The following is a 22,597-nucleotide window of genomic DNA, read 5'->3' on the forward strand; positions in this document are numbered from 1 at the left end:
TTTTATTCCAGCTTAGCTGGTCTCTCAAACAATTGGTTCTGCTTTTAAAACCTAGCACTGCCAGTTTCCTGAGTGAACAAGTCTGTTATTACTATTAAAAAGAAATGCCACAAACGATTTTAAAAAAGAATGCTATTTACCTAAAGCAGACCAACATGAGAAAGACAGTCTACCCATCACTAAGAAAAGGTATTTTTTTAACAACCATTCTACAAAAATAAGAGGTATGGATGGCTAAACAATTTCAGTATTTTCACGCCCGGAATAGAATGAAACAACAAACTATTCTTTTACAAACTGATTTGCGTAAATTATCCCCAGTTTACATTTCATATAGAATACAAAGCCTGCTCTAGAGGTGATCCAATGCATGTGCCACTTTCTCATGTAGTTTCCTGGGAAATTAACCAAATATGTATGTGTGTATACATACATGGACAGACATGCACACTTGAGCTTCTAAGCAGGAGATGGAAATTTTCCGGGAAGGTACATTCTATAATTACAGGGTTGTATCCAACATTAGTCATACTCAAAGTAGACCCACTGAACTCAATAGGCATAATTAAGTCCATTAATTTTAATGGGTCTAATCTGAGTGTAACTTAGTTGGAAAGAACCCAGTTTTTAGGCTATTTGTAGTACAATAACCCCTCCTTAATGAGTTAATGACAGTAACAAATGCATGGTTTACCAATCTGTCACCAAAGGTACCATAGTCAGGATTTTTGTTTTCTGTTATCCTACACAGGAGCAAGAGGACCTGGAGACCCAACTACAACCTATGTCTGCACTCTTGCCTTGCACTGTGTTGCAGCTGTTTACTCCCAGTTCAGTGGACTACATGAAAACCAAACTACGGTTTGTAGTGAGAATGACAACTGCATCTCCAAACAGCAAGAGCAGTTATTAACACAACAGAAAATCACTTGCTGAGCAGGACAGTAACTCTCATCTACTTTACCACAGACAACCTTCTAATTAAGTTGTGACTACGCAAGTAAGAGGTATAGAATATAAATAGTATCTCTAACTGCTGGGAGTGAGATAGGATGAGAAATGGAAACCATAGAGAATTGGATCATGGAGTGCCCTCATGCATTGAACAGTTAACTGATAAAATTCACAGCCACAAGATCTGATAGTTTAGATGATTGTCAGAGGGGATTAGATGAATTTAAGAAGAATAAATCTGTTAATGGATACATGTCATGATGGCTATATGCTTCTTCCAGGTTCAGGGGCACCATGCCTCTCCATATTAGTTGCTGGAGAACAATGGGAGAGAGCACCATTGTCTTCTTGTCCTGCTTATGGGCTTCTTCTAGGTATCTGGTTAATCACTGTGAGAAACAAGATGTTAAGCTAGGCAAGTCTTTGTCTGATAAAGCAGAGGTCCTTATGGAAACAGCTCCAAATTAACTATATTGCATTATTTTATATAGGACCCTTTGGGGAGCCTTTTAATTAGAAAGTGGGTAAGGGAAAAATAACATACAGCTGCGCTACATCTAGTTAACAATAGTGATTAACTTAAAAGCTGCATATGGACAATCTCACTTTAGGAGACTGGGAGAACTATTTAAGCATTCACAATCCTTGCATTAAGTTGTGAGTGATTGTGCATGCCCGTACAAATGCATGAGTACAAATGAGTATGTTTGTATGTCTCCTAAATAATAATAATAATAATAATAATAATAATAATAATAATAATAATAATTTATTTATACCCTGCCCATCTGGCTGGGTTTCCACAGCCACTCTGGGTGGCTTTCAACAGAGTAGTTAAAATACAGTAGTCTGTTAAACATTAAAAGCTTCCCTAAAGAGGGCTGCCTTCAGATGTCTTCTAAAAGTCTTCTATGCCCATCCTAGTTTGCCTATTGTCAGTCCGTATGGAGAACAGAGACTAGCACATGAACAGCATGTGCGCTGCAATCTACACAACTGACTCCCCACCTACTCCCCATGCTAGGTGCAAATTTCAAACTGGATTCAAACTCCACCCTGGTCATGGATTTACTGAGTGCTACATAGTCTCCACCCTACTTCCAATAGATGGGAACAAATAGTAGACTACTTAATTGAAAACAAGCAGTCCTGTACCACGAGGCTGAATTATTCAAGAAGTTGGAATCAATTTAAGCCTTACTTTTATATCCTTGTAATGTGCTTAGAATTGGATCTTAAAATTTCAAGCACTCCAAACTCTGTTAATGTGCAGGGATTCTAATCGACAAATAACCAGAATTCAGTAGTTTTTTGCAGATAATCTTTGTGTGTTGCCGTTTAAGATTTATCACTGCTTTGTTGCTCCACACTAGCATGCAGCGTAAACAAACAATCTCTGTTTTAGCATGATGTTTGAACCTGGGATAGTGGAATTGTTTCACTCCAACAAACTACTGTACAATCTGTAACCAAGGTTTATTGTTGGCTGGCTAGCTGTACTTAAAGCAAATAAACCATGTTCTCCTGACTACTAATGCTGAGGGGCAAAGTAGCCCAGATCACATGTTCATGGTAAACCATTAATGTGTGAACAGTGTAACTTTCTTCCTCTCACTGCTACATATGCTATATTTCAGGAGCTATGCGCTATCCCGCACCACAAACCTTTTATTAAGCCTTTGAGAAACCTTCATTGTGGTGGTATATGCTTTTGTGCTTGTGGAAATGAGGCAAGCTCGGTGTCTTCCTTACTCATAAAGGGAAAGGGAAAGGGACCCCTGACCATTAGGTCCAGTCGTGACAGACTCTTGGGTTGTGGTGCTCATCTCGCTTTATTGGCCGAGGGAGACGGCGTACAGCTTCCAGGTCATGTGGCCAGCACGACTAAGCCGCTTCTGCCAAACCAGAGCTGCACACGGAAACGCCGTTTGCCTTCCCGCTGGAGCAGTACTTATTTATCTACTTGCACTTTGACATGCTTTTGAAGTGCTAGGTTGTCAGGAGCAGGGACCGAGCAGCGGGAGCTCACCCCATCATGGGGATTCAAATTGCCGACCTTCTGATCAGCAAGCCCTAGGGCTCTGTGGTTTAACCCACAGCGCCACCCGCATCCTTACTCATAGCAGAACATAAACATTCAGGAATTTAGGAATACAGTATAGGAAGCTCATACACATACACCATCTACAGTGCCTGCCGGCAGCTTTCTAAAATTTTAAATAGGGTTTTCCAACCTTAGCTTGAAATGCCAGGGATGAAACTCTTTTTGCATACAAAACATTTGCTTTATCACTGTTCTAGCCCTTCCTTACGTTTTCCATCAGTTACACTGTGCAGAGTGTTGCCACGTGTTTAAAAACCAAAGCATGCACATCTTTCAAAAGTTGCCTGATGTGCAGACATTCAACAGATGCAGCCTCCCACCCAGCTCCACATGCTGGAGGAAAACACCACCTGTTGAATTTTGGCTGTGCCCCGTGAAATCATCTACTTAATAAGCTCACCAGCAGCCAGTATTCAACAGGTGGAGTTTTGTTCCCCCCCCAAAAAAGGGGGGGACATGCTTTGTAAGAAAGAAGCTGGCAATCTTATGCTCGGTCCTGCGCTGAAGCTCAACCCTGTCTGGAAACCACCCACCTCCCTAAATGTATAGGTAGCAACTAAGTGGAGCCCACTGTGCCCAAATCCTTTGGATCACCACCTCACCTCCAGCAGCAAGAGGAGACTGTAGAGGCAGCAATGGGTCGCTGGCACTAAGCAGCTACAGATTTCTGAGAATCGGGTGGGGAGGGAGGACTAGATCACAACCCTCCACCTACCCCCCCCCCTTGAAACAAAACCTAGTCAAGGCATAGGCAAACTCGGCCCCCCCAGATGTTTTGGAACTACAACTCCCATCATCCCTAGCTAACAGGACCAGTGGTCAGGGATGATGGGAGTTGTAGTCCCAAAACATCTGGAGGGCCGAGTTTGCCTATGCCTGAGCTAATCAGAACCGGCCCTGGCTGGGTCTGATCCGAGGGGGAAACGGTGATGCACTCTGCACGCGCTCAGGAGGCTGGATTGCCCAGAGCACTATCGCCCCCCATGAATTTCAGCCAAGGGGTGGCGCCCATCTCCCTCTTCGGCCCTCCTCCGTCGCCCCGCTCCCCCGGGGACCCTCCGCTAGGCGCTTACCCTCAGGAGCTGCTCCCTTATTAGCAGGCAGCCGCCTCCCGGCTTGAAGTCGCAAGCTCCGCCTTTTCCTGCCTTCCGTCATGGCTGCCGCCCGCCGCTTCCGGTGCCTGCCTCCGCGAAGGAGCAAGCGCGGCAGGGCCGGCGGCACCTCCGGGGAGAAAAGCCGGGAGCTTCGCGAGGTGGAGGTCGGGGAAGAGGAGGAGGTTGCGCCGGCCCGACGGGGGCGTCGTCTGCGTGGTTCTCCCGGGCCCTACGAGCGCTCGGCGGGGGAAGAAGGGGCGAGTTTTATCTACGGGGTTTCCCGGGCGGAGACGCAGCTGAGGTAAAAAGAGCAGGGGCGCTGGCGAGAAGCGCCTTGATCTGTCTGAGGAGCGGCAGAGGGACCTAGTCCCGCCTCTCCCGTTAAAGCGCTTCTTCCCCGCGGCATTCAAACACCTCGCTCCCCTAATCTGACAGTTTATTAAATCCCCGTCTCTCCCGTTAATGTTATGGCCGCTAAACCGCTTTCAGGTGTTGTGGCTTCCCCCTCCCCGCCCCCCTCACAATCAAGCGGTGTATAAAATTTTAGGAAACGAAACAAGCGGTGGTTTGTAACCCGGATGTTGATGCTCGTATAGAGAATGAATCGAGGCGTTCCTTGCCCGGAATTTGGGTCCGCCTTGTTTCGTTTTCAGGCGACATTACAGCTCTTTATATCGTGTGTTGGAAAAAATGTTAAGGTTAAATTTATATACCGCCCTTTATCCGAAGAGCACAGGGCGCTTTGCAGCAGAAAAACACAATACATAACAACAAAGAAGCAAATACACTTCCCCCTCCTGCCTATTACAGTATTTCAATCATCAGCTCCTGCTTTCCACCCCAGTTCTGGTTTGGTTATTTGTTTTTTGTCGGATTGTGCTATTAAGATAGGCTTGTATTATAACATTGCAAAACCCAGTGCTTTTTTCTTTTTTAAAAAAAAGGTTAGGGGGCTCACCTTTTGACTCAAGAAAATCACCATTTTAGAGTTGAAATCAGGAAAGATAAATACAGTAAATGGACCAAAGTACAAAGATTCATAAAATGTTTAGGGGCATGTGTACCCGTGTCCCTCCAGAAAAAAAGCACTGGCAAAACCTAATAAAAATTACTTTAAAAACACACACAACATGAATCAATGCATAGTGTGAAGAGCTTTGTACAAGTTAAACGTGTAATCATCATCATAATTTTATTATTTATACCCCTGCCCATCTGGCCGTTTTCTCCCAGCCACCTTGATAGGTAGGCGCACACATGCGCCTGATGTTGATGGGTTGCAAACACATAAGAACACAACACCAAAAAGAGTCTTGTTGGGTCAAACCAAAAGGCCCATCTAGTCCAGCATCCTGTTCTTACAGTGACCAACCCATTGCCATTGGAAAGCCCACAAGCTGCACCTGGGTGCAACAGCACTCCCTCTCCCTGTGTGCTCTCTGGGAACTGGCATTCAGAGGCATAATGCATGTATAGGCAAACTCGGCCTTCCAGATGTTTTGGGACTACAACTCCCATCATCCCTAGCTAAAAGGATATGTGGTCATGATGGGAGTTGTAGTCCCAAAACATCTGGAAGGCCGAGTTTGCCTATGTCTAGTGCCTCTCATTCTGGAGGTAACCTTATGCTTGGTAGCTGCTGGTAGAATTTGTCTAAAAACTTTCGAAGCCGACCAAGAGGATGTCATTATTGCTTTTTTTGGCATTACTTGGAGTTCCTGGACCAAGGTCAGGGTGTTAAACGTTGGTATATACCGTAGTTTTCCGTGTATAAGACACTTTTTAAAATTATAAACTAACGTTAAAAATTGGAGGTTGTCTTATACACAGATAGTGCGGGGGGGGGGACGGGCGATTGGTTGCAGCTGCGAGCAGGAGATTGCCAGTGGCGATTGGGCGGGTGATTGGTGGCTTTGGCAATGCGTGCGATTGGCAGTGTCAGTCAGGCGGGGTGCGATTTTCGGCAATTCCCCCCTCCCCAAAAAAGCTCAACAACTCGTGGCAATCCCCCCCCCCAAAATAGCTCAACAACTCTGGGCAATCTCCCCCCATTTTCTTTATTTGGAGTCCCCAAAAATAGGTGTCATCTTATATACGGGGGCGTGTTGTACACGGAAAAATACGGTAGGATAGCTTGAGACCAGAGCAGTGTGGGGCTTGAGAAATAACCTTGCCCCAGATATGACTTTAGTCTATGGAACTTGCACTGTTAGAGATGCTAAATAATCCTAGCTGCACACTTAGTGCGGTGGCATCTACACTTTGAAACTGCTCACTTATAAACACCAGACAGGCGCCTTCACTGTAATCTTGTTTTATTTTCTGTAAATTGGTTAGAGGTTTTATTTACAATCAAGCAGTAAATACATTGTTTTAAATAAAATAAATACAGACTGTAACTTTCTTGAGTAACTTGAGTTAGTTACCGAGACTGTGCCAGATTCATAAGTCTTGCAACCTATATTCTAAATGCACAGTATTATTTCCAGAAACTGTTTTATTTTTGCTAAGAATAAGGTGACAGATTTCCTCTTAAGAAACTTGTACTTTTGGAGGGGGGCATATATTTGTTTAAAGTTCTGCTCTTTAATTATTTATTTTCATTTAAAGATACTGCCATGGCTGCTACTCTGAACTTGGAGCTAGACCCCATATTCCTGAAAGCTCTGGGCTTTCTGCATTCAAAGAGCAAGGATTCAGCTGAAAAGCTAAAAGCACTACTGGACGAATCTTTGTCTAGGGGGATTGACTATCGCCCATCACAGAAGGTACTGGAGTGAATGAATGAAATGTGTTAGATATATTTGTGCTATATATAACTTCTGAAATGGGAGGCTCTTTCCTATTACTTGAGGAAGCCAGTAAGAATTGAAAAGAACTTCAAAAATAATCAGTATCTACTTTCATTTGTCCTTACATTTGCATTCTGATCCAGTACATGTATATGAGAGGTGAGCCCCACTGGGTTCAGCGGGCTTATTTCTTGTTAAGACTGCTTGGGACTTATTCTGAATATTAGAAATCAATGAAATTTGTAGCCCGTGAGCAGAATGTGTCTCAAGAAGGCTGCTAAGTAAGGAGTGGTGGTGGTGCTGTGAGTCATGTTTCAGGTTCTTTAAAGCACAGGAACAAGAACTGCTGTTATAACAGACCTACCAGATTTCTTTCATCTGGGCTCCAGAAGGCCATTTTAATGGTTCTGATGTGTTGCTGCAGCCATCAGCATTGTTCCTTCGCTAGTAAAGGGTTGGCTAGTGGGTAAGTTCTGCTTAGCCTTTGTAGTACCACGAGTGATAGATTGACCTGGTAGCTGATTTCATTGTTGACTTCGGATGTAAAAATAAAACCTGATAGCAGAGGAGAGAGAAGTTCTGGCTTGCATAGTAGAAGTGCTGACATTACTGTCAAAATGGCCCAGATCCTTAGCATACACAGGCTGCTGCCATCTTCTACTTAAATAATTTTGTGTAGGATTGGCATGTAAGTGACTGAACCGGAAAACCCCTGCTGCTTTTAAAATGCCTATACTATCTGTATTAAAGAAACTCTATTTCATCCCCTTTGTTTGGCACTTTAGGGCAGGGGTAGCCAACATTGTGCCCCCTAGATATTATGTATGGCAGTTCCCATCCTCCTTGACAACTGGCTGTGCTGGCAGGGGGAAATGGTATTTGGGGTCGGGGTAACATTTGTCACCTCTCAAAGTGAAAACAAAATTGTTTTGATCTCAGCATAGCAACTATATCTAATATTACCATTAATACAACATTATTGTTATGCTTTATACAGGAGGTAGATCAGCCCAAAGTATCTATTACAAAACCAGTTTCTGTTAAGCAAGAGCCTAAGGCTTCCTCAAACCTTCCTTCAGGTAGCAATAATGGCAAGCCCATTGCGGCTGAAAAGGTGAAAAAAGAAGCAGAGAAGAGGTCTGCTGATAAAGTAAGTTCTACTGCTACATGTAAAGCATTATTTGGATAGGAATTTTAAGGGTTACATATTTGTATTTGCAAAAACTGACTCTTTATTATTTCTTGCTTTGGGGGTGGTATTAATCCTTGTGTATGAATGTGTTCTGCTTTGCTAGCTGTGTCCTCTCCATAGTTAATTGCTCACTTCTTTCAAGAGTAGGAGCTGTGTGCTTTCTCTTCTATGCAGATTGTTTAGCTTTCAAAGGGTGCCCTTTTCCTTGTCTACAAATTCCTTAGCAGCTTTCCAGTGCTGCAGGCTGACAAGCAAGCATGTTAATTTTGCTTGGGCTTTGTTTATTTTGCCTCGCTTGCAATCTCACTTTACCCACCACTGTTTTTGACTGCATGACAGCAGGGCTTCTATTTAATGCAAGGCTGTAATTAAATCTAGCTGGTGCTAGCATGGAAATTAAGAGCAAGAATGATGGGCCTGGGAGCATCTTAGTTCAGCCATGAAGTTGCTTGGGTAGCCTTAGATTAACCACTACCTCTCAGCCACAACAAACTTGCCCCATTTATAATATGAGGTAAGAATACTGGTGTGCCATGCATACCAGGGTGACAAACAGGTATAGAGGGTCCTTGTAGGAATGAAGTGCTCTTAATAAATCAGGAAAATCACTTTAGTATTCATAAGTAAGAATTCATTTCATTTTAAGGGATCTACAAACTTGGTAAGGCATTTAATCCAGAAGATTAAGTTATGAATAATACACCTGATCTTCAGACGATCCATTCTGCTTCATATTCTTGGTAAAGGAGTAAGATCAGAGTAATACTAAACTATGAATCTGCTGGAAGAAAAAGCCTGAGGCACTTTTTCCAAATGCTTTAAGCAACAGCAGTAAACTACTTTGATTTCAATGTGCCAGTACACTTTGGTTCCTTTCATAGTGGCGATAAATATGTTTATCAGTATTACTGGACTTCTGTAATTTTCAGAGCACCTCACATTCTACATAATTTGGAGATATGGGGGGAAAGGTTATGTTAATTAATGTAACGCATTCTGTAAATTTTGTGTTATGCAATGAACAAGCTTTCTTTCAATTATAAACTGATTTCTTATTTACTTGCTCGAAGCTTTCATGTTTTCACCATCACTGTGTGTATATATCATTCAGCAGATAAAGCTGGAAAGCAGTGAAGGAGTTGACATGCCAAAGAAACCAAGACTAGAAAAGCCAGAGACTCGTTCATCCCCAATCACAGTACAGACTAGCAAGGATTTGGCCATGGCAGACCTTTCAAGTTTTGAAGAAACTAGTGCTGATGATTTTGCCATGGAGATGGGTTTGGCTTGTGTTGTTTGCCGGTGAGTATGGGAAAATTTGGCAATTGCAGCAGATTTATAGGGTGTAATTGACCATTTTGTTGTCAATTCTAAATAGTCACTTTTCTTTATAAGCCAAGCTGTAATTTCTAATAGGATTTTCCCATGGTTCATGAGATCAAAGACCTAAAATTTAAACAATAAATTACGTCTGTAAAAGACTAGCAGCCCAAGCTTGTGCATGCTCACTTTTAGGTAAATATCACTGAGTAAAAAAAGATTTACTCCCAGGTAAGCAGGTATAAGAATATAGTCTTAATTCACTTTGTTGTTGTTGTGTTTGTGCTTGGTGAGGGTATTTTGTGGGCATGCATAGGTTTTGTTTTTAAGCATATGGGTATTCCGTTCTAACTGAATGTTCCTGCTGCTGTTTTAATGTGGTATGAGAAACAGGTTCACATTGCACAGCAGTATATTGCAGATTTATTAAGTTAATGGAAAAAAAGAAATATTTGGGTCAAAATCTGTCCCCTACTGCAGCTACTAATATCATAGTTGCTTTGGGTTTGCAGAAGATGCCTTTGTGTAATGCACTGCATATCTCTGCAATTTGAAAATCTTAAAATCTCAGTTCTCGGGTATCTTTCAGATATTAAAGACTTTTGACTTCACCAAGCAAAGGAATAGGGCTGTGTTCAGTCTTCAAATTGCTCACTTCAAGTTCACCCTAAGTAATCTCATTGAATTCTAGGTTACTTCTCTTGAGTAAATACAACTGGGGGGGTGGCAACCTGGGCTTAGACAATTGTTGAATTTAACTTTATGTATGCATATATACTAACCAGAGGCATGAAACTGTCAGTAGTAGAATAAGTATAAGTATAAAAACCATGGTACTCTGTAGGGAGACCTTAAATAGCTGTTCCGCTTAACAAATATTGTTAAGCCACTGTCTGGTTTCCAAGTGTAACTAAATATTCAAAAGCAAAATGTTCTGTGTGATTTGCAAGTGACACTTCAATCCTGTCAAAGTAGAGGATTTATTAGGGAGAAACCTATATACCTTTTCAAGAACTCTTCTGTATCATACCATATATATTAATGATACTGTATTTTATTTAAGGCATCAAACACTTTCAACTGTTTCCATTTCAAACCAGCTTCAAATGAAATTTGGTTTTGACAATTTTTGTCACACAAAGTTTTTATGTTTCATTTGGCGTGGAATTTTTAAAATCTCGCCACAGTTATTATTTTGTAGATTTAAAATATTAAGGCATGTGTCATATAGTTGGAAGATCTTAAAATTTTGTGATCCAGGTTTTTTTTGTTTTTTTAAGAAACTGTAGCTGCTCTATTTAGCAGTCAAGGCTGTAAATCCTTAGCACATTTCCTAGGAAGTAAGCTCAGCCTGCTTAGAATCACACGGCACATACTCCCGAATTGGCACAAGATTTTTCTTATTTGTTTTCAAATTAGCCCACCTTTAAAAAAAAAAACTGTTTCTGAAGCCATCTGAATATTATCTTCTGTCTTCATTTTCCTGTTAAATAAAGAAATAGCGTATTTCTCTTACCACATCCACCTGCAAATAGAGTTTCCATGGTTACCTATGTACATGTACCATGGGGATATGTGCCAGAGCAGCTTAGAAGTAACCTGATTTGTCATCTAAAAGTAGTAACGGTTTGGGAAATTGTGTTTGGCTGACTCCAAGCCATATTTCCCTTAACGTATAGTCTCCAAATTGTCATTTATATATTTTTCCAAGAGAAGAACCCCCTCCCCTGACATAGTAGTAATGTTTTAACTGTTAAAAACATAGCACCTTGACTACTCTGATCAAAGCTGCTGCTAGAATTATCTCATTTTGCATAACAATACATTAGGATAATGCCTTTCAATTCTGTATGCCTTCTTTCCCCCTTTACATCCTGTGTGAACTTCCTGGGTGACATCTAGCAGCGGGCAGACTTCCACTGACAGACAGGGACTTCTTTTCCTCTTTGTCACATTGTAGGTCCCTGTATGTCCCCAAAATCTGCTCCAGCGGGTTGGGGGGGACCCATGAGCAGATTTGGGGGCATGCAGGAGGCAACAAGGGGAGGAAGAGGAAGGGGAAGTACTGTTGTGCAAGATGGAGTCTGTTGCACAGTCTTGCTCGCATCGTTGTCCCTCACTGTTTCTTCTTGGAGGTCTCCTTTTTTAATCTGTCATTATTCTAAGATTTGGCTCTTCTTCCACAACTAAATCAGTTTTTTGTTGTAACTGGGCTCTCCTTGCTCTAATGTCTTCCATTATCTAAATGGACTGGATCCAGTCTTCAAACTGTATAACTTGTGGTGACGGTTTGGACAGTTTTCTTCCCAGTTAGATTTACATAACTCAGATAGTAGGAGTCGGCACTGAATACAAGAGTAGTAAAATAAGAATTAGTCATGATAGTAGTAGTTCAGTTTTGACCCTACTTTGCCGCTCTGAAAACAGCTGACCTTGGTCCAGATACTTCAATGACTGCTTGATATGACTCTGGGCTCAAGGCCAAACCTGCTTTGGGGAAAGAAAATATTTCTCTCCCCTCCTTTTTTTATTATGAGGAAATCAAAATAGCTATATTTTTATATAAATGATTTGGTAGCATAATATCACATCTAGAGTGGATAAAGTCTGCCACATAGATCTGGAGATTTTTGTGAAGGGTATCTTCAAAAAAAATTTTTTTTAAGGAACCCTTTGTAACTTCCTTATTTTTTGGCAGAATTGGATGAAATTTGCAGACATCCTGAGGACTTTTATGGAAGACTCAATCTATCCTAGTATTTTATGGGCAATTTGTATGAAACCATCTTAAATGAGAGAGGTACCCATTGGTAATAAACCAAGTATATCTAGTGCTTTTCATACTATACAGCTTTTTACACTTGATTTTTTGGGGAAGGTGAAAAGTAAAGAGAATCATTTTCTTCCTAGTGGCTTTGTGGGCAGCAATTCATTATTAGTGTATCTAGGCACACAGAGCAAGCAAAATGTTTTGAGTAAGGGAGCAAACTTTTTTAGCAGGGGGCCGATCCACTGTCCCTCAGACCTTGGGGGGGGCGGACTATATTTTGAAGGGAAAAAATGAATGAATTCCTATGCCCCTCAAATAACCCAGAGATGCATTTTAAATAAAAGGACACAATCTACTCATGTAAAAACACGCAGACTCCTGGACTGTCCGCGGGCCGGATTGAGAAGGCGATTGGGCCGGATCCAGCCCCCAGGCCTTAGTTTGGCTACCCATGGACTAGATGAACCTCAGGGTCCCTTCCAACTCTACAGTTCTATGACTCTTGGGCCGTGCATTTTGTGCTTTGCAGACAAATGACGGTTACTTCAGGAAATCCATTAGTAGAGTGCCAGGAATGTCATAATCTCTACCATCAAGATTGCCATAAACCTCAAGTGACAGACAAAGAAGTGAATGATCCTCGCCTAGTGTGGTATTGTGCCCGATGTACCAGACAAATGAAAAAAATGGTAAGAAGTTTCCCCCCTTAGAATAATTGATAGCATGCACTGAGCCACTAATTGGGTTCTTTAAGTAAGGAATTTCTTGACTAAATATAAAAAGGGGAATTAGAAGGGAGGAGGGTTGATGGAATACATTTTCCCCCTATATTGATTTATTGTCAAGTAAGAAATGCCTTAATAAATAGTTATATATGCTTTTTGAAGTCTGCTGGTGTATTTTTAGCTGCTGCTGTATTGATTTTTATATCTTAATATTTCCCATGCCAAAGGTAGGTATTTGGATTACAAAAAATGTAAAAGTCAGGCAAGGTCATTGGAGCACGGGAAGAAGGAATCAGCTAAATGAATCAATAACCCCCTACTCTGTGCACTTATGTCCTGAATGGATTGCTCTCTGCAAATTATCTTTTAAGTAAGAGAAAGTAACAAATATTGGGCTACATTAACCATCTTTAGCTCCCGTAGAATCTTTATCTTTCATAGAAGATGAAAGGCTTCTGTTTCATTGCTTCTCTCTGGGGACATACCATTTTGCATGTTAATTGAAGATATGTGAAGAATATACAATTCCTGCAATTTTAAAAGTTGGTTAATAGAAGGAACATTTCAGTGTTAGGAAAAAAATGCGCTTCTCGTAACTTTAATTTAAAAAAAACAACAACCATGAAAGAATCACTCAAATTACAGATAAACTCCTGTATCTTACTTTTGAAATCATATAATACTTAACTTAGATGCTTATGTCCACTTCGGCAATTGTTTGAGGCTTCATTAATTGCTGTTTATGAAGCCATGAATGAGCTTTGGAGCTAAGAACTCATTCCCTTGCCCATTTTCTCCCTTCCATCACATACTAACTTTAGTGCAAAGATCCTGGCTTGCATTAGGACAGAGTTGCCAGTTACATCTGAAGCAGCTTAGCATTAGGTTGACAAACCAGGAAACTATAATCTGAACTGGGCCATTGACTGATAAAACAGCAATATTAACTAGTCTGTTTAAAAAACAAGCAACCTTTGAAATGTTAAAAAATTTAAATGTTGACTTATTTCTTCCTAGATTGCACCAGCCAACAAATGTACTATTTGAAGGACCTCATCCTTTAATATGTTGGGATGGGGTGTTGACATTTGAATGGGAATTGCACTGCTCATTGCATTTGCTATTCTGCAATTAGGAATAAATTCATATAACCCTGTCTTTCTTATGACTTGTTTGACTTTTGTGATTGATGCCAAAAGAGCAAAACCAGACCTATTATTAGAATCCACCCCATACTAGTTTTCCAGTTCTGTTTCCTTTGACTAAATGCTTCCACCTTACCCACTTGTACTTTTTCCGTTTTCCTTGCCATTCTTGCTGCTCTTTTCCCAAATTTGAGTTCTTGATTTATGTGCCCATTCTCAAACCTTTTATTTCCATGCAGCTTAAAATTCCACACTCATTTTTGTTCCAACTGTCCCTCATGCTTTCTCATGTCCAGTGACGAATATTTCCATTGACATTGCTAAGGCATTTCATTTTGTTTTTAATTCCATATAAAGAATGATAACATGTGTAATTTATACAGGCTCAGAAAACGCAGAAGCCTTCTCAGAAGCCAGCCCCTGCTGTAGTTTCAGTGGCTCCAGCTGTGAAAGACCCGCTGATAAAGAAACCAGAAATTAAACTAAAGATGGAGACAACGTCAACTTTCCTAGCTTTTAAGAGGACAGAAGTCAAGGTACAGTACATTTGTTTTGTGGAAAAAATAAGTTATTTTATTGTGTTTAGCACAGGTCTCCCCCCCCCCAATATCACACAAACCTCATTAGAATCCAAAACTGAAGCACTTTTATTTTACACTACTAGTTTTCCATAATTCTGAATGGGTGATAAAATATCTCTTCCATTTGGATAGCAGCCCTCAATAAAATACTGAATTCATCCTTTCTAATTTATAAGAATCATTTTGTGTTTGATTTGGTAGACTGAAGGGGTAATCTGCATTTCTTCCTAGGCTTAGATAAGATGAAAGAATAATTTTGGCTGTTCTTTTCATCCCACTTGTGGGGAATGCAGATAGGTTGGAAGGGCCTAATTGATTTATACTGGAATTTATAAATCACTTTTCCACTTCAGACTGATATATAATAAAATAATTAAAATTCAATTTTGAACAGTTGAAATAATAATTAAAACTAAAACTAGTCTTATCTCACTATCAGCTGAAGAAGTGGTGAAAACAAGCCAGGGGGATAGCTCGCAGAGACTGTAATAAAAGCCTTGGCTTCTGCTATTGGCTTTCTGGATTAGGAAGCTTTCCAAGGCTTAAGCTGACAAGCTCCAAGGCTGCACAGCTTCATTTTTTCCAAAGCTTAAGGGCATCACTGGGCTTGCCCACCAGTAACTGAAACCTTACAGAATCCCTGTTTTGTTTAAGCTGAAATTAGTATGTAGGATTTTTGAACAAATGGAAAAGAGGACTTTTTAAGCCAATCTAATATTGTAGTGTATCATAGTCAACATTACAAATCAATTCAGACCTGGAGGCAGGGGGGGAAAGATTTAATTTTCAAAGAGTTCTCTAATAACACGTGTAATTATTGACCCATTTCCGAATCAATGTGTTGGGAGTTTTAAGAAATGATCTTTAGAAACAAAGATCAAGAAGTTCAACATTGCCATGTTCTTATACAGCATCCATTCATTTCCATGGGAAACTGTGCAGCAGAATTCCTAGCCAATTGTGCCCAAAGTTTGTGCAAGTGTGATCTATGTTGAGCTGAAGTGTAGATGAGTTCTTTAGTAGGTTTTTCCTGGTGATTGTCTTCTAAACAACTTGTCAAAAGCCTGGGCAAATATTTGCAAGGCATTGCAGGCAGCCAACTTTACTGTCTATTAAGGCTAAATGGAAGCAATTCCCTTTTTCAAAACATGCAAAACAGATGAAGTCTATATCTGGGAATTCACATTTTTTGTCCTGATAACAGCAATTTCAGGTAATAGAAGAATAACCATGGATTCTGCTGTTTATCTTTTTAATTCCCAAGTGCTGAAGTTTTAGGTGCTGCAGATTGTTTTGTCATTTTTACATCGGAGTGAAGGATCATTGTGCTTATTTAATTCGTAGGTAACAATGTTGGTCTTGTCTTAACCTGGAGAATTAAGATATACCTGCCACTTTGTGCCCTCCGGTTTTTTTTTTATCACTATACACTAATACATTGCTTCCTAGATTCATCTGTTTCAGTGTATCTGAAGAAGTGTTCATGAACACGAAAGCTTATACCAAGAACAAACTAACAGTGGTACCTCGGGTTAAGTACTTAATTCGTTCCAGAGGTCTGTACTTAACCTGAAACTGTTCTTAACCTGAAGCACCACTTTAGCTAATGGGGCCTCCTGCTGCCACCGTGCCACCGGAGCACAATTTCTGTTCTCATCCTGAAGCAAAGTTCTTAACCTGAAGCACTATTTCTGGGTTAGCGGAGTCTGTAACCTGAAGCGTATGTAACCTGAAGCGTATGTAACCTGAGGTACCACTGTAGTTGGTCTCTAAGGTGCTACTGGACAATTTTTTTAAAAAAATATTATATATTGCACTACTTCCTGTTGATTTATTTCTAATACCAAGAATGTGAAAAATATTATTATTCATGCTGGTCTGTGTTCTGCGGGGATCAGCTTTAACTAATGTGGAGTTTGTATTGGTCTTTATTTTAGACTTCAGCAGCTATTTCTGGTAACTCCAACAGTGCCAATGTTTCCTCCTCGTCAACCAGTGGCCTTACAGGATGGGCAGCTTTTGCAGCAAAAACGTCCTCCGCAGGTCCATCAACAGCCAAGTTGGGATCCACAACCCAGAGTACTAGCAGCAAGCCAGCTACTGCCTCAAATAATCAAAAACCTGTGGGTTTGTCAGGGTTGGCGACAGCCAAAGCAGGGCTAGGCTCAAAAATAGCAACGCCTAACAGTGGCACAACCCCTGTTCCGTTTAAGCCCCTGCCCCCTCTCACGTTGGGAAAAACAGGTCTTTGTCGTTCAGTTAGCAGTGACAATGTAAGCAAAATAGGGCTCCCCAGTCCAAGCAGTTCAGCTCCAAGTATCAGCCAGGCTGCTGGTGGGAACGGAAGTGGTGGAACAGCAGGCAGCAGTGGGAGTAGCACCAGCAAAGCAAGTGCAGAATCTGGCAATCAGTCCCCTTCTCTGAAGGGTCCTACTTCTCAAGAATCACAGCTCAACGCTATGAAAAGGTTACAGATGGTAAAGAAGAAAGCTGCTCAAAAGAAGCTAAAGAAATAATAGAAGTATCTGATGAAGTGCAGACAAGTCTCTGGGATCAGTTGAACAAGAGAGTAATAAAGTCCTATAATAAAAGCTATAATCAGATGTCTTTATTTGGTGGCGGCAGTTGTGCTTTCAAGTCGAAGCAGAATTGGATTTTCAGGTAATGCCATATTCTGAACCTGCTTTAGACCCGAAGCCTAAGGGTATGAACTATTTCTTTAAAATATTTCAATAAAAATATTGTTTGAAATACATGTGACTTAGCACTTTTCTCTATAATTCCTCAAAGAGGAGTTCATATAGGAGGGGAGGAGGTGTCTTAATGCCAGCTTTACACACATTTTTGGTGATTTTCACCATGCAACAACAAGCCTTCCATTTTTGTGAACGTCTCAAATTGCATGGGCAGTTATGTACTGATTGAGATTTATTTAAATGGTGGGCTACACTCACACCCAATGATGTGGCTTTCACATTAGGACTTGCCTTCCCTCCTCACCCATACAGCCCCCTCCTGTGAGCATCCTTTACCTCCTCTGAAGTGTGGAGACATCCTATAGAGTATAGGGGGTTGCGATTGAGAGAGCATCAAGTAAACATTGGGCGGGCAGGCAGGTATCCTCGCCTGCTAAATAACTTTATTTGAAGATAAGGAAAATAAAAAGTTTTTCAGATTTGTAGAGAAAATGGAATAGGATGCTTGACAAGTGCAAGTCAACAGCTGTGTAAGAGGAGCAAGCGCAAGAATGAAAAGAGGTGTACTTTGTTTTTTAAAGGTCCTGTCCTTTAATAGCAGCAATAAAAATGCATACGAATGACTGCTTTCATAAAGTATTGGAACCTGTTTTTTGTTTCATGACACATGTCAAGATCCATGATTTGCAACAAAATGATCACCTAAGATAATCACAACACAGCAAGTATTTAGACAACAAATATTTGTAAAAATACATTTTATTAAAAGCAAATACCGTATTACTCTGAGTCACAAACATTGCTGTAGTTTAAATTCACAGTAATAAATCTCTAGTCATACAGGCTTTGTCCCAATAATATTTGCTGTAGAAGGAGCTAAGCTTTCCATTTGTGTTTTGATGAACACTTTTGAATGCAAAGGCATTCTTTAGGATTATAATTGAGATCACAAAAAGATGGTAATATAAACATTCGTGAAAGGAATAAGTACAGATAGTGTTTGGCCTAGATTCTTTGTGTGCCATCAGAATAAGAAGGTGTATATGCAGACATTGGTTTACCAAAGACAGGCGTGAATATCCATAACAATATTTTGATGGCAATCAGCTCTGATTGAAATGAATAATTCTTCACACAATGCATTCCATGAGCAATTGCTGCACAAGCACCTTTCAACTGCAGGGTTATTATTTTTTATTATTTTTGCTTTAGCTTTGCTCCTATTCAGCTGAAGGAGGCTCCCAATTGTTCAGTTAATTTGATTCTTGATCCTCCAGAATAAACTAAAATACAGTTACACTTCAGACATGACCACAGTTCAGATTGACCAGTTGTGTTCCTACCATGATCCCAGTTATTTAGGCTGTTGATGCTATTAGGGTTGCCAGATCCAGACTCTTGACAGCTCCTCTGCATTCAAATTACATAGAAAGGCAAACTTTGTTTTTCCGTATGCAATTTGCTGTGGTGATGAAACAATGTGTAACAGAATTTGTCTTTCTATACTACTGCTTAGCAGGGGTGGGCAACCTAAGGCCCATGGGCCACAAGCGGCCCACAGGAGTCGTTTTACAGGCCCACAAGCCACCCCAGAAACGAGCCGCCCACTCAGCAAGTTCCTGCATGCTGCGCTAAACCATCGCGGTGTGGTGACTCATTTCCGCGGCGCCAGAAATTGTGTCTGCGCAGACAACAGAAATTGTGCGCCCGTTATCTGGCCCCCGGAGGGGGCTCCACGGCAGTGAACCGGCCCAGGCAAGGTAAACTTTGCTGACCCCTGGCTTATAGCACAATAATCCCCAAAGAATCTACACACTGAATCTGGAGTTATTTGCTGAATTCATCTGCTTTTATAAGAAAATAAGTACGTTCAACTAGGTATACTATATAATACGTTTCATGCAAGCCCATCATAAGAGTGAATACTTGAAACATAAACACATTCTAGACTCCATTGTCCGTGGTTGGCAACCAACTCCTTACAATTCTACTTGAATGAAATTGAGTTGGAATAGAATTCCTTATGCATCTTTTAACAAATCTAGCTGAAACAACTGTCCTTCATTCCTCCTTGATCCGACACCCAGTAGGTAAAGGCACATTAAATGGCTTGTGGATCTTTATTTCTGGCTTGAGCTAAACATTTTTAACAGGACAAGTGCCTGGAAACTAGAGACTTTAAATATCATATTTCAACACCTCAGAAATGAAATCCTGAAAATAACTCTTTGTCACAGATAACATTATACCCTTTCAGGGTCTCAAAACCCCCCGCGGATAAATACAATAAAAATAATATCAACTTGTCGGCCCAACTGTTTCTTCTTGGCCTCCAAAGCTTCATCAGTGTGTGAGTTCAGCCCTTTGCACACCGTTCAGCTACTGCTGGAGGAAGGGAAAACTGCTTCATCCCATTTTGAAATGCAAAGCATACCATAAACGGTGCGGGGAGCCTTTCAGCAAAGGAATGCTTTCTTCATTACGAACCATTTGGTATATAAACAAAAGACAGTGCAACAGATAAGGGTAGTCAACTCAACCACATAAGGCTTTTAAGCTTCATAATCCCCATTAAGATACAGAAAAGCGGGACAGCATCAAGCAGATACTTCATTCCACCCCCATTTCTCAATTTGAAAGACAGGTAGCATTATTTACAAAGCCATGTTTGTTTTCTAGTCTGCTGAATTTCACTGTCACTGCAAAAACATTGGTGTGAGCATTCTGTTTATTACAGAAACTGCAAATGCTTAAATGCATGATAGGCTTTCCCCGGGACAGCCTTCTGGTGTTAAGAGACAACAGATAGACTTAGTAAAATAAAAAAAAAAATTAAAAAGCCCAAATCTAAAACTCTTTTAGGGGCCCAATGTATTCCTTCTTATCACAAGGCAATCAAATTGGTGCCATGCAATAAATGTCTGGAATACTTATCCTCTGCCCTGTTGCAGGCACATTAAATAGGGCACTAGGGATATTTATAGCCCAATCCTGAGCACATTTACTTAGAAGCAAGTCTACATTCAATGGCGCTTACTCCCGCCATTAAGTGTGTTTAGATTTCCAGCTGTACAGAAAATCCTAGGCATGTCTACTCAAAGGTAAGTCCCACGGTGTGAGGCCATGCCTTGCCTCTTCAGAACAAACTTGGGAAGGCCCCAGTCCTGCAAAGTCCTATCGGTCACAGGGCCTGGCTCCTGCATGCACACCTGACACAGCCCTGATGCACAACAACCCTTCGAGGTAGATTTGGCTGAAAGGCAGAGACTGGCCCAAGGACACTCAATGAGCTTCATGGCCGACTGGGGAATTTGAACCCTGGTCTCTCCAGGTCCTAGTCAGACATTCTAACCACGATGCCACACTGGCTCTCCATACACCAGGGGAGATTCCAACAAAAGCAGTGTGGCAAAGTGAAAAGATGCAAGCAATTCAGGACAACAGTTTTTTCTTTGTTTTAAATACCTCCTTCATAAGTTCTTCAGCTCTTGATTTACCAACGAACTTTTGAGAAGACCAGAGCAAAACGGAAGACTTTTGCCTCTGACGTTTCAGAGAATGAGGTGTCGTAAGTGTTTCCGATGTTTACGCGTAAGTCATCTTCCCAAGGTAATTTGCTGGCACGTATCCCTTTTGTCCTTTCGCTTCCGCTAGCCACCATTCCTTGTTGCCGCTCAGGTCGGAAAAACGAAGGATCCGAACTCGCTGGTACTCCTGAAGGCTGAGCTCCTGGTGGCTCCTTGCTTGAAATGCATGAACCGCATAAAATGTCTGAGAGGAAGAAACAAAAGAGAAAATGTCTTTTCTGTCCTAGCTGCTCTTTCAGCATACGATGGCTACATACACACATTTAAAGCACATAGCTCCCCCCAAAGATTCTCAGCGACTGTCATTTATTAGGGGTGCTGTGAGGGTTGGACTGCAGTTCTCAGGATCCTTTGAGGAAAGCCATGTGCTTTAAATGTATGGTATGTATACACCACCAATGGAAAAGGTGGCAGGTCAGTGGGAGAGCATCTGCTAGTCATGCAGAGGGTCACAGGTACGGCTGGTAATGTCTCCTGTCACAAACCTGGGATATAAGCAACTCTTACGTGCTATGATGATATGCAGCACTCCTATAAACACAAGCAAGTTTGCAAACCAGGGGCAGCCAATGTGATGTCATCCAGATGTTGCCCAATTACAAATATTGGATGTCCCATCAACCCCAGGCAGAATGGCCAACATCTGGAGGGCACCCCACTGGCTAACCTTGATGCAGAAAGACAAACAGCAGGCAAGAGGGAACTTCTTATTTTTCTTATTTGCTGATTACATTTCTAGCCTGTCCATCCTCCCAAAGGAGACCAGGGTAGCACCTGGGCTATGCTATCAGCTGGATAACTCAGTTGGCTAGAGCGTGGTGCCAAAGTTGCAGGTTTGATCCCCCATATGGGACAGCTGTATATTCCTGCAGTGCAGTGGGTTGCATTACTTGATCCTCAGTCCCATGATTCTCGAATCCAGGTGGGCAGCCTCAGAGTTCCTAGTTCAGACACTGGGCAGCATGACAGGGCCTCACAGTTTCCAGAAGCACCACTTCACAACTTTAGAATATTTCCTATGGGCTGCTGCTAAGTTTGACATAAGTAAAGGTAAAGGGACCCCTGACCATTAGCTCCAGTTGTGATCGACTCTGGGGTTGCGGCGCTCATCTTGCTTTACTGGCCGAGGGAGCCGGCGTACAGCTTCCGGGTCATGTGGCCAGCATGACTAAGCCGCTTCTGGCGAACCAGAGCAGCGCACGGAAACGCCGTTTACTTTCCCGCCAGAGCGATACCTATTTATCTACTTGCACTTTGTGCTTTTGAACTGCTAGGTTGGCAGGAGCAGGGACTGAGCAAAGAGAGCTCACCCCGTCGTGGGGATTTGAACCACTGACCTTCCGATCGGCAAGCTCTAGGCTCTGTGGTTTAACCCACAGCGCCACCCGCATCCCTCTAAGTCTGACATAGTATTTTTCAAATCTAAAGCTTCCTTTGACATGCTCTTCCTCTCACCACAGCAAGGGACAACAGAAAAAAAACTTTCTGACAGTAAGAGCTGTTCGACAGTGGAATGGTCTCCCTCAGGAGGTTGTTGACTTTCTTTCTTTGGAGGCTTTTAAGCAGAGGTTGGTTGGCCATCTGTCATGGATGCTTTAGTTGACATTTCTGCATTGCAGGTGGTTGGACTCTATGCA

General features: G+C 41.5%; 3 protein-coding genes across 9 annotated transcripts in view; 1 reads left to right on the forward strand and 2 right to left on the reverse strand.

Annotated features, from left to right (window-relative positions):
- Positions 1–4,271, reverse strand: part of GSTCD (glutathione S-transferase C-terminal domain containing) — a 59,085-nt gene extending 54,814 nt beyond the window's left edge. For 2 of the 4 annotated variants that reach the window (XM_083571316.1, XM_083571318.1), the window contains exon 1: positions 4,132–4,271. The gene's annotated coding sequence lies outside the window, so the exon portion shown is untranslated. The remainder of the gene's footprint in view (positions 1–4,131) is intronic. The other 2 variants (XM_083571317.1, XM_083571319.1) reach the window with 1 other exon arrangement.
- A 56-nt stretch (positions 4,272–4,327) lies between these two features.
- INTS12 (integrator complex subunit 12) lies at positions 4,328–17,430 on the forward strand. Of its 3 annotated transcripts, none has more exons than XM_083571526.1 (7): positions 4,328–4,453; positions 6,763–6,920; positions 7,942–8,094; positions 9,248–9,438; positions 12,756–12,915; positions 14,480–14,632; positions 16,615–17,430. In XM_083571526.1, the coding sequence occupies exons 2-7, from the start codon at positions 6,771–6,773 to the stop codon at positions 17,191–17,193; spliced, it is 1,386 nt and encodes a 461-aa protein (XP_083427652.1). In that variant the 5' UTR covers positions 4,328–4,453; positions 6,763–6,770; the 3' UTR covers positions 17,194–17,430. The 3 variants fall into 3 exon arrangements, with proteins under 3 accessions (XP_083427652.1, XP_083427654.1, XP_083427653.1); XM_083571528.1 differs by having other exon boundaries at positions 9,251–9,438; XM_083571527.1 differs by lacking the exon at positions 4,328–4,453 and adding an exon at positions 4,489–5,529 and having other exon boundaries at positions 5,753–6,920.
- A 684-nt stretch (positions 17,431–18,114) lies between these two features.
- Positions 18,115–22,597, reverse strand: part of ARHGEF38 (Rho guanine nucleotide exchange factor 38) — a 53,129-nt gene continuing 48,646 nt past the window's right edge. For both annotated transcript variants that reach the window (XM_083571244.1, XM_083571243.1), the window contains exon 14: positions 18,115–21,144. In XM_083571244.1, coding sequence (XP_083427370.1) covers positions 20,959–21,144 — 186 coding nt within the window. In that variant the 3' untranslated portion in view covers positions 18,115–20,958. The remainder of the gene's footprint in view (positions 21,145–22,597) is intronic.

Source organism: Podarcis filfolensis (genome assembly GCF_964270895.1).
Source record: "Podarcis filfolensis genome assembly, chromosome: 9".
Taxonomy (NCBI): domain Eukaryota; kingdom Metazoa; phylum Chordata; class Lepidosauria; order Squamata; family Lacertidae; genus Podarcis; species Podarcis filfolensis.

Bases quoted from the DNA above. Each gene is read 5' to 3' on its own strand.
- INTS12 (XM_083571526.1), top strand. From the start codon at position 6,771: ATGGCTGCTACTCTGAACTTGGAGCTAGACCCCATATTCCTGAAAGCT. The intron at 8,095-9,247 runs GTAAGTTCTACT...TATATCATTCAG, and splicing joins AGAAGAGGTCTGCTGATAAA to CAGATAAAGCTGGAAAGCAG. The intron at 14,633-16,614 runs GTACAGTACATT...TCTTTATTTTAG, and splicing joins TTAAGAGGACAGAAGTCAAG to ACTTCAGCAGCTATTTCTGG.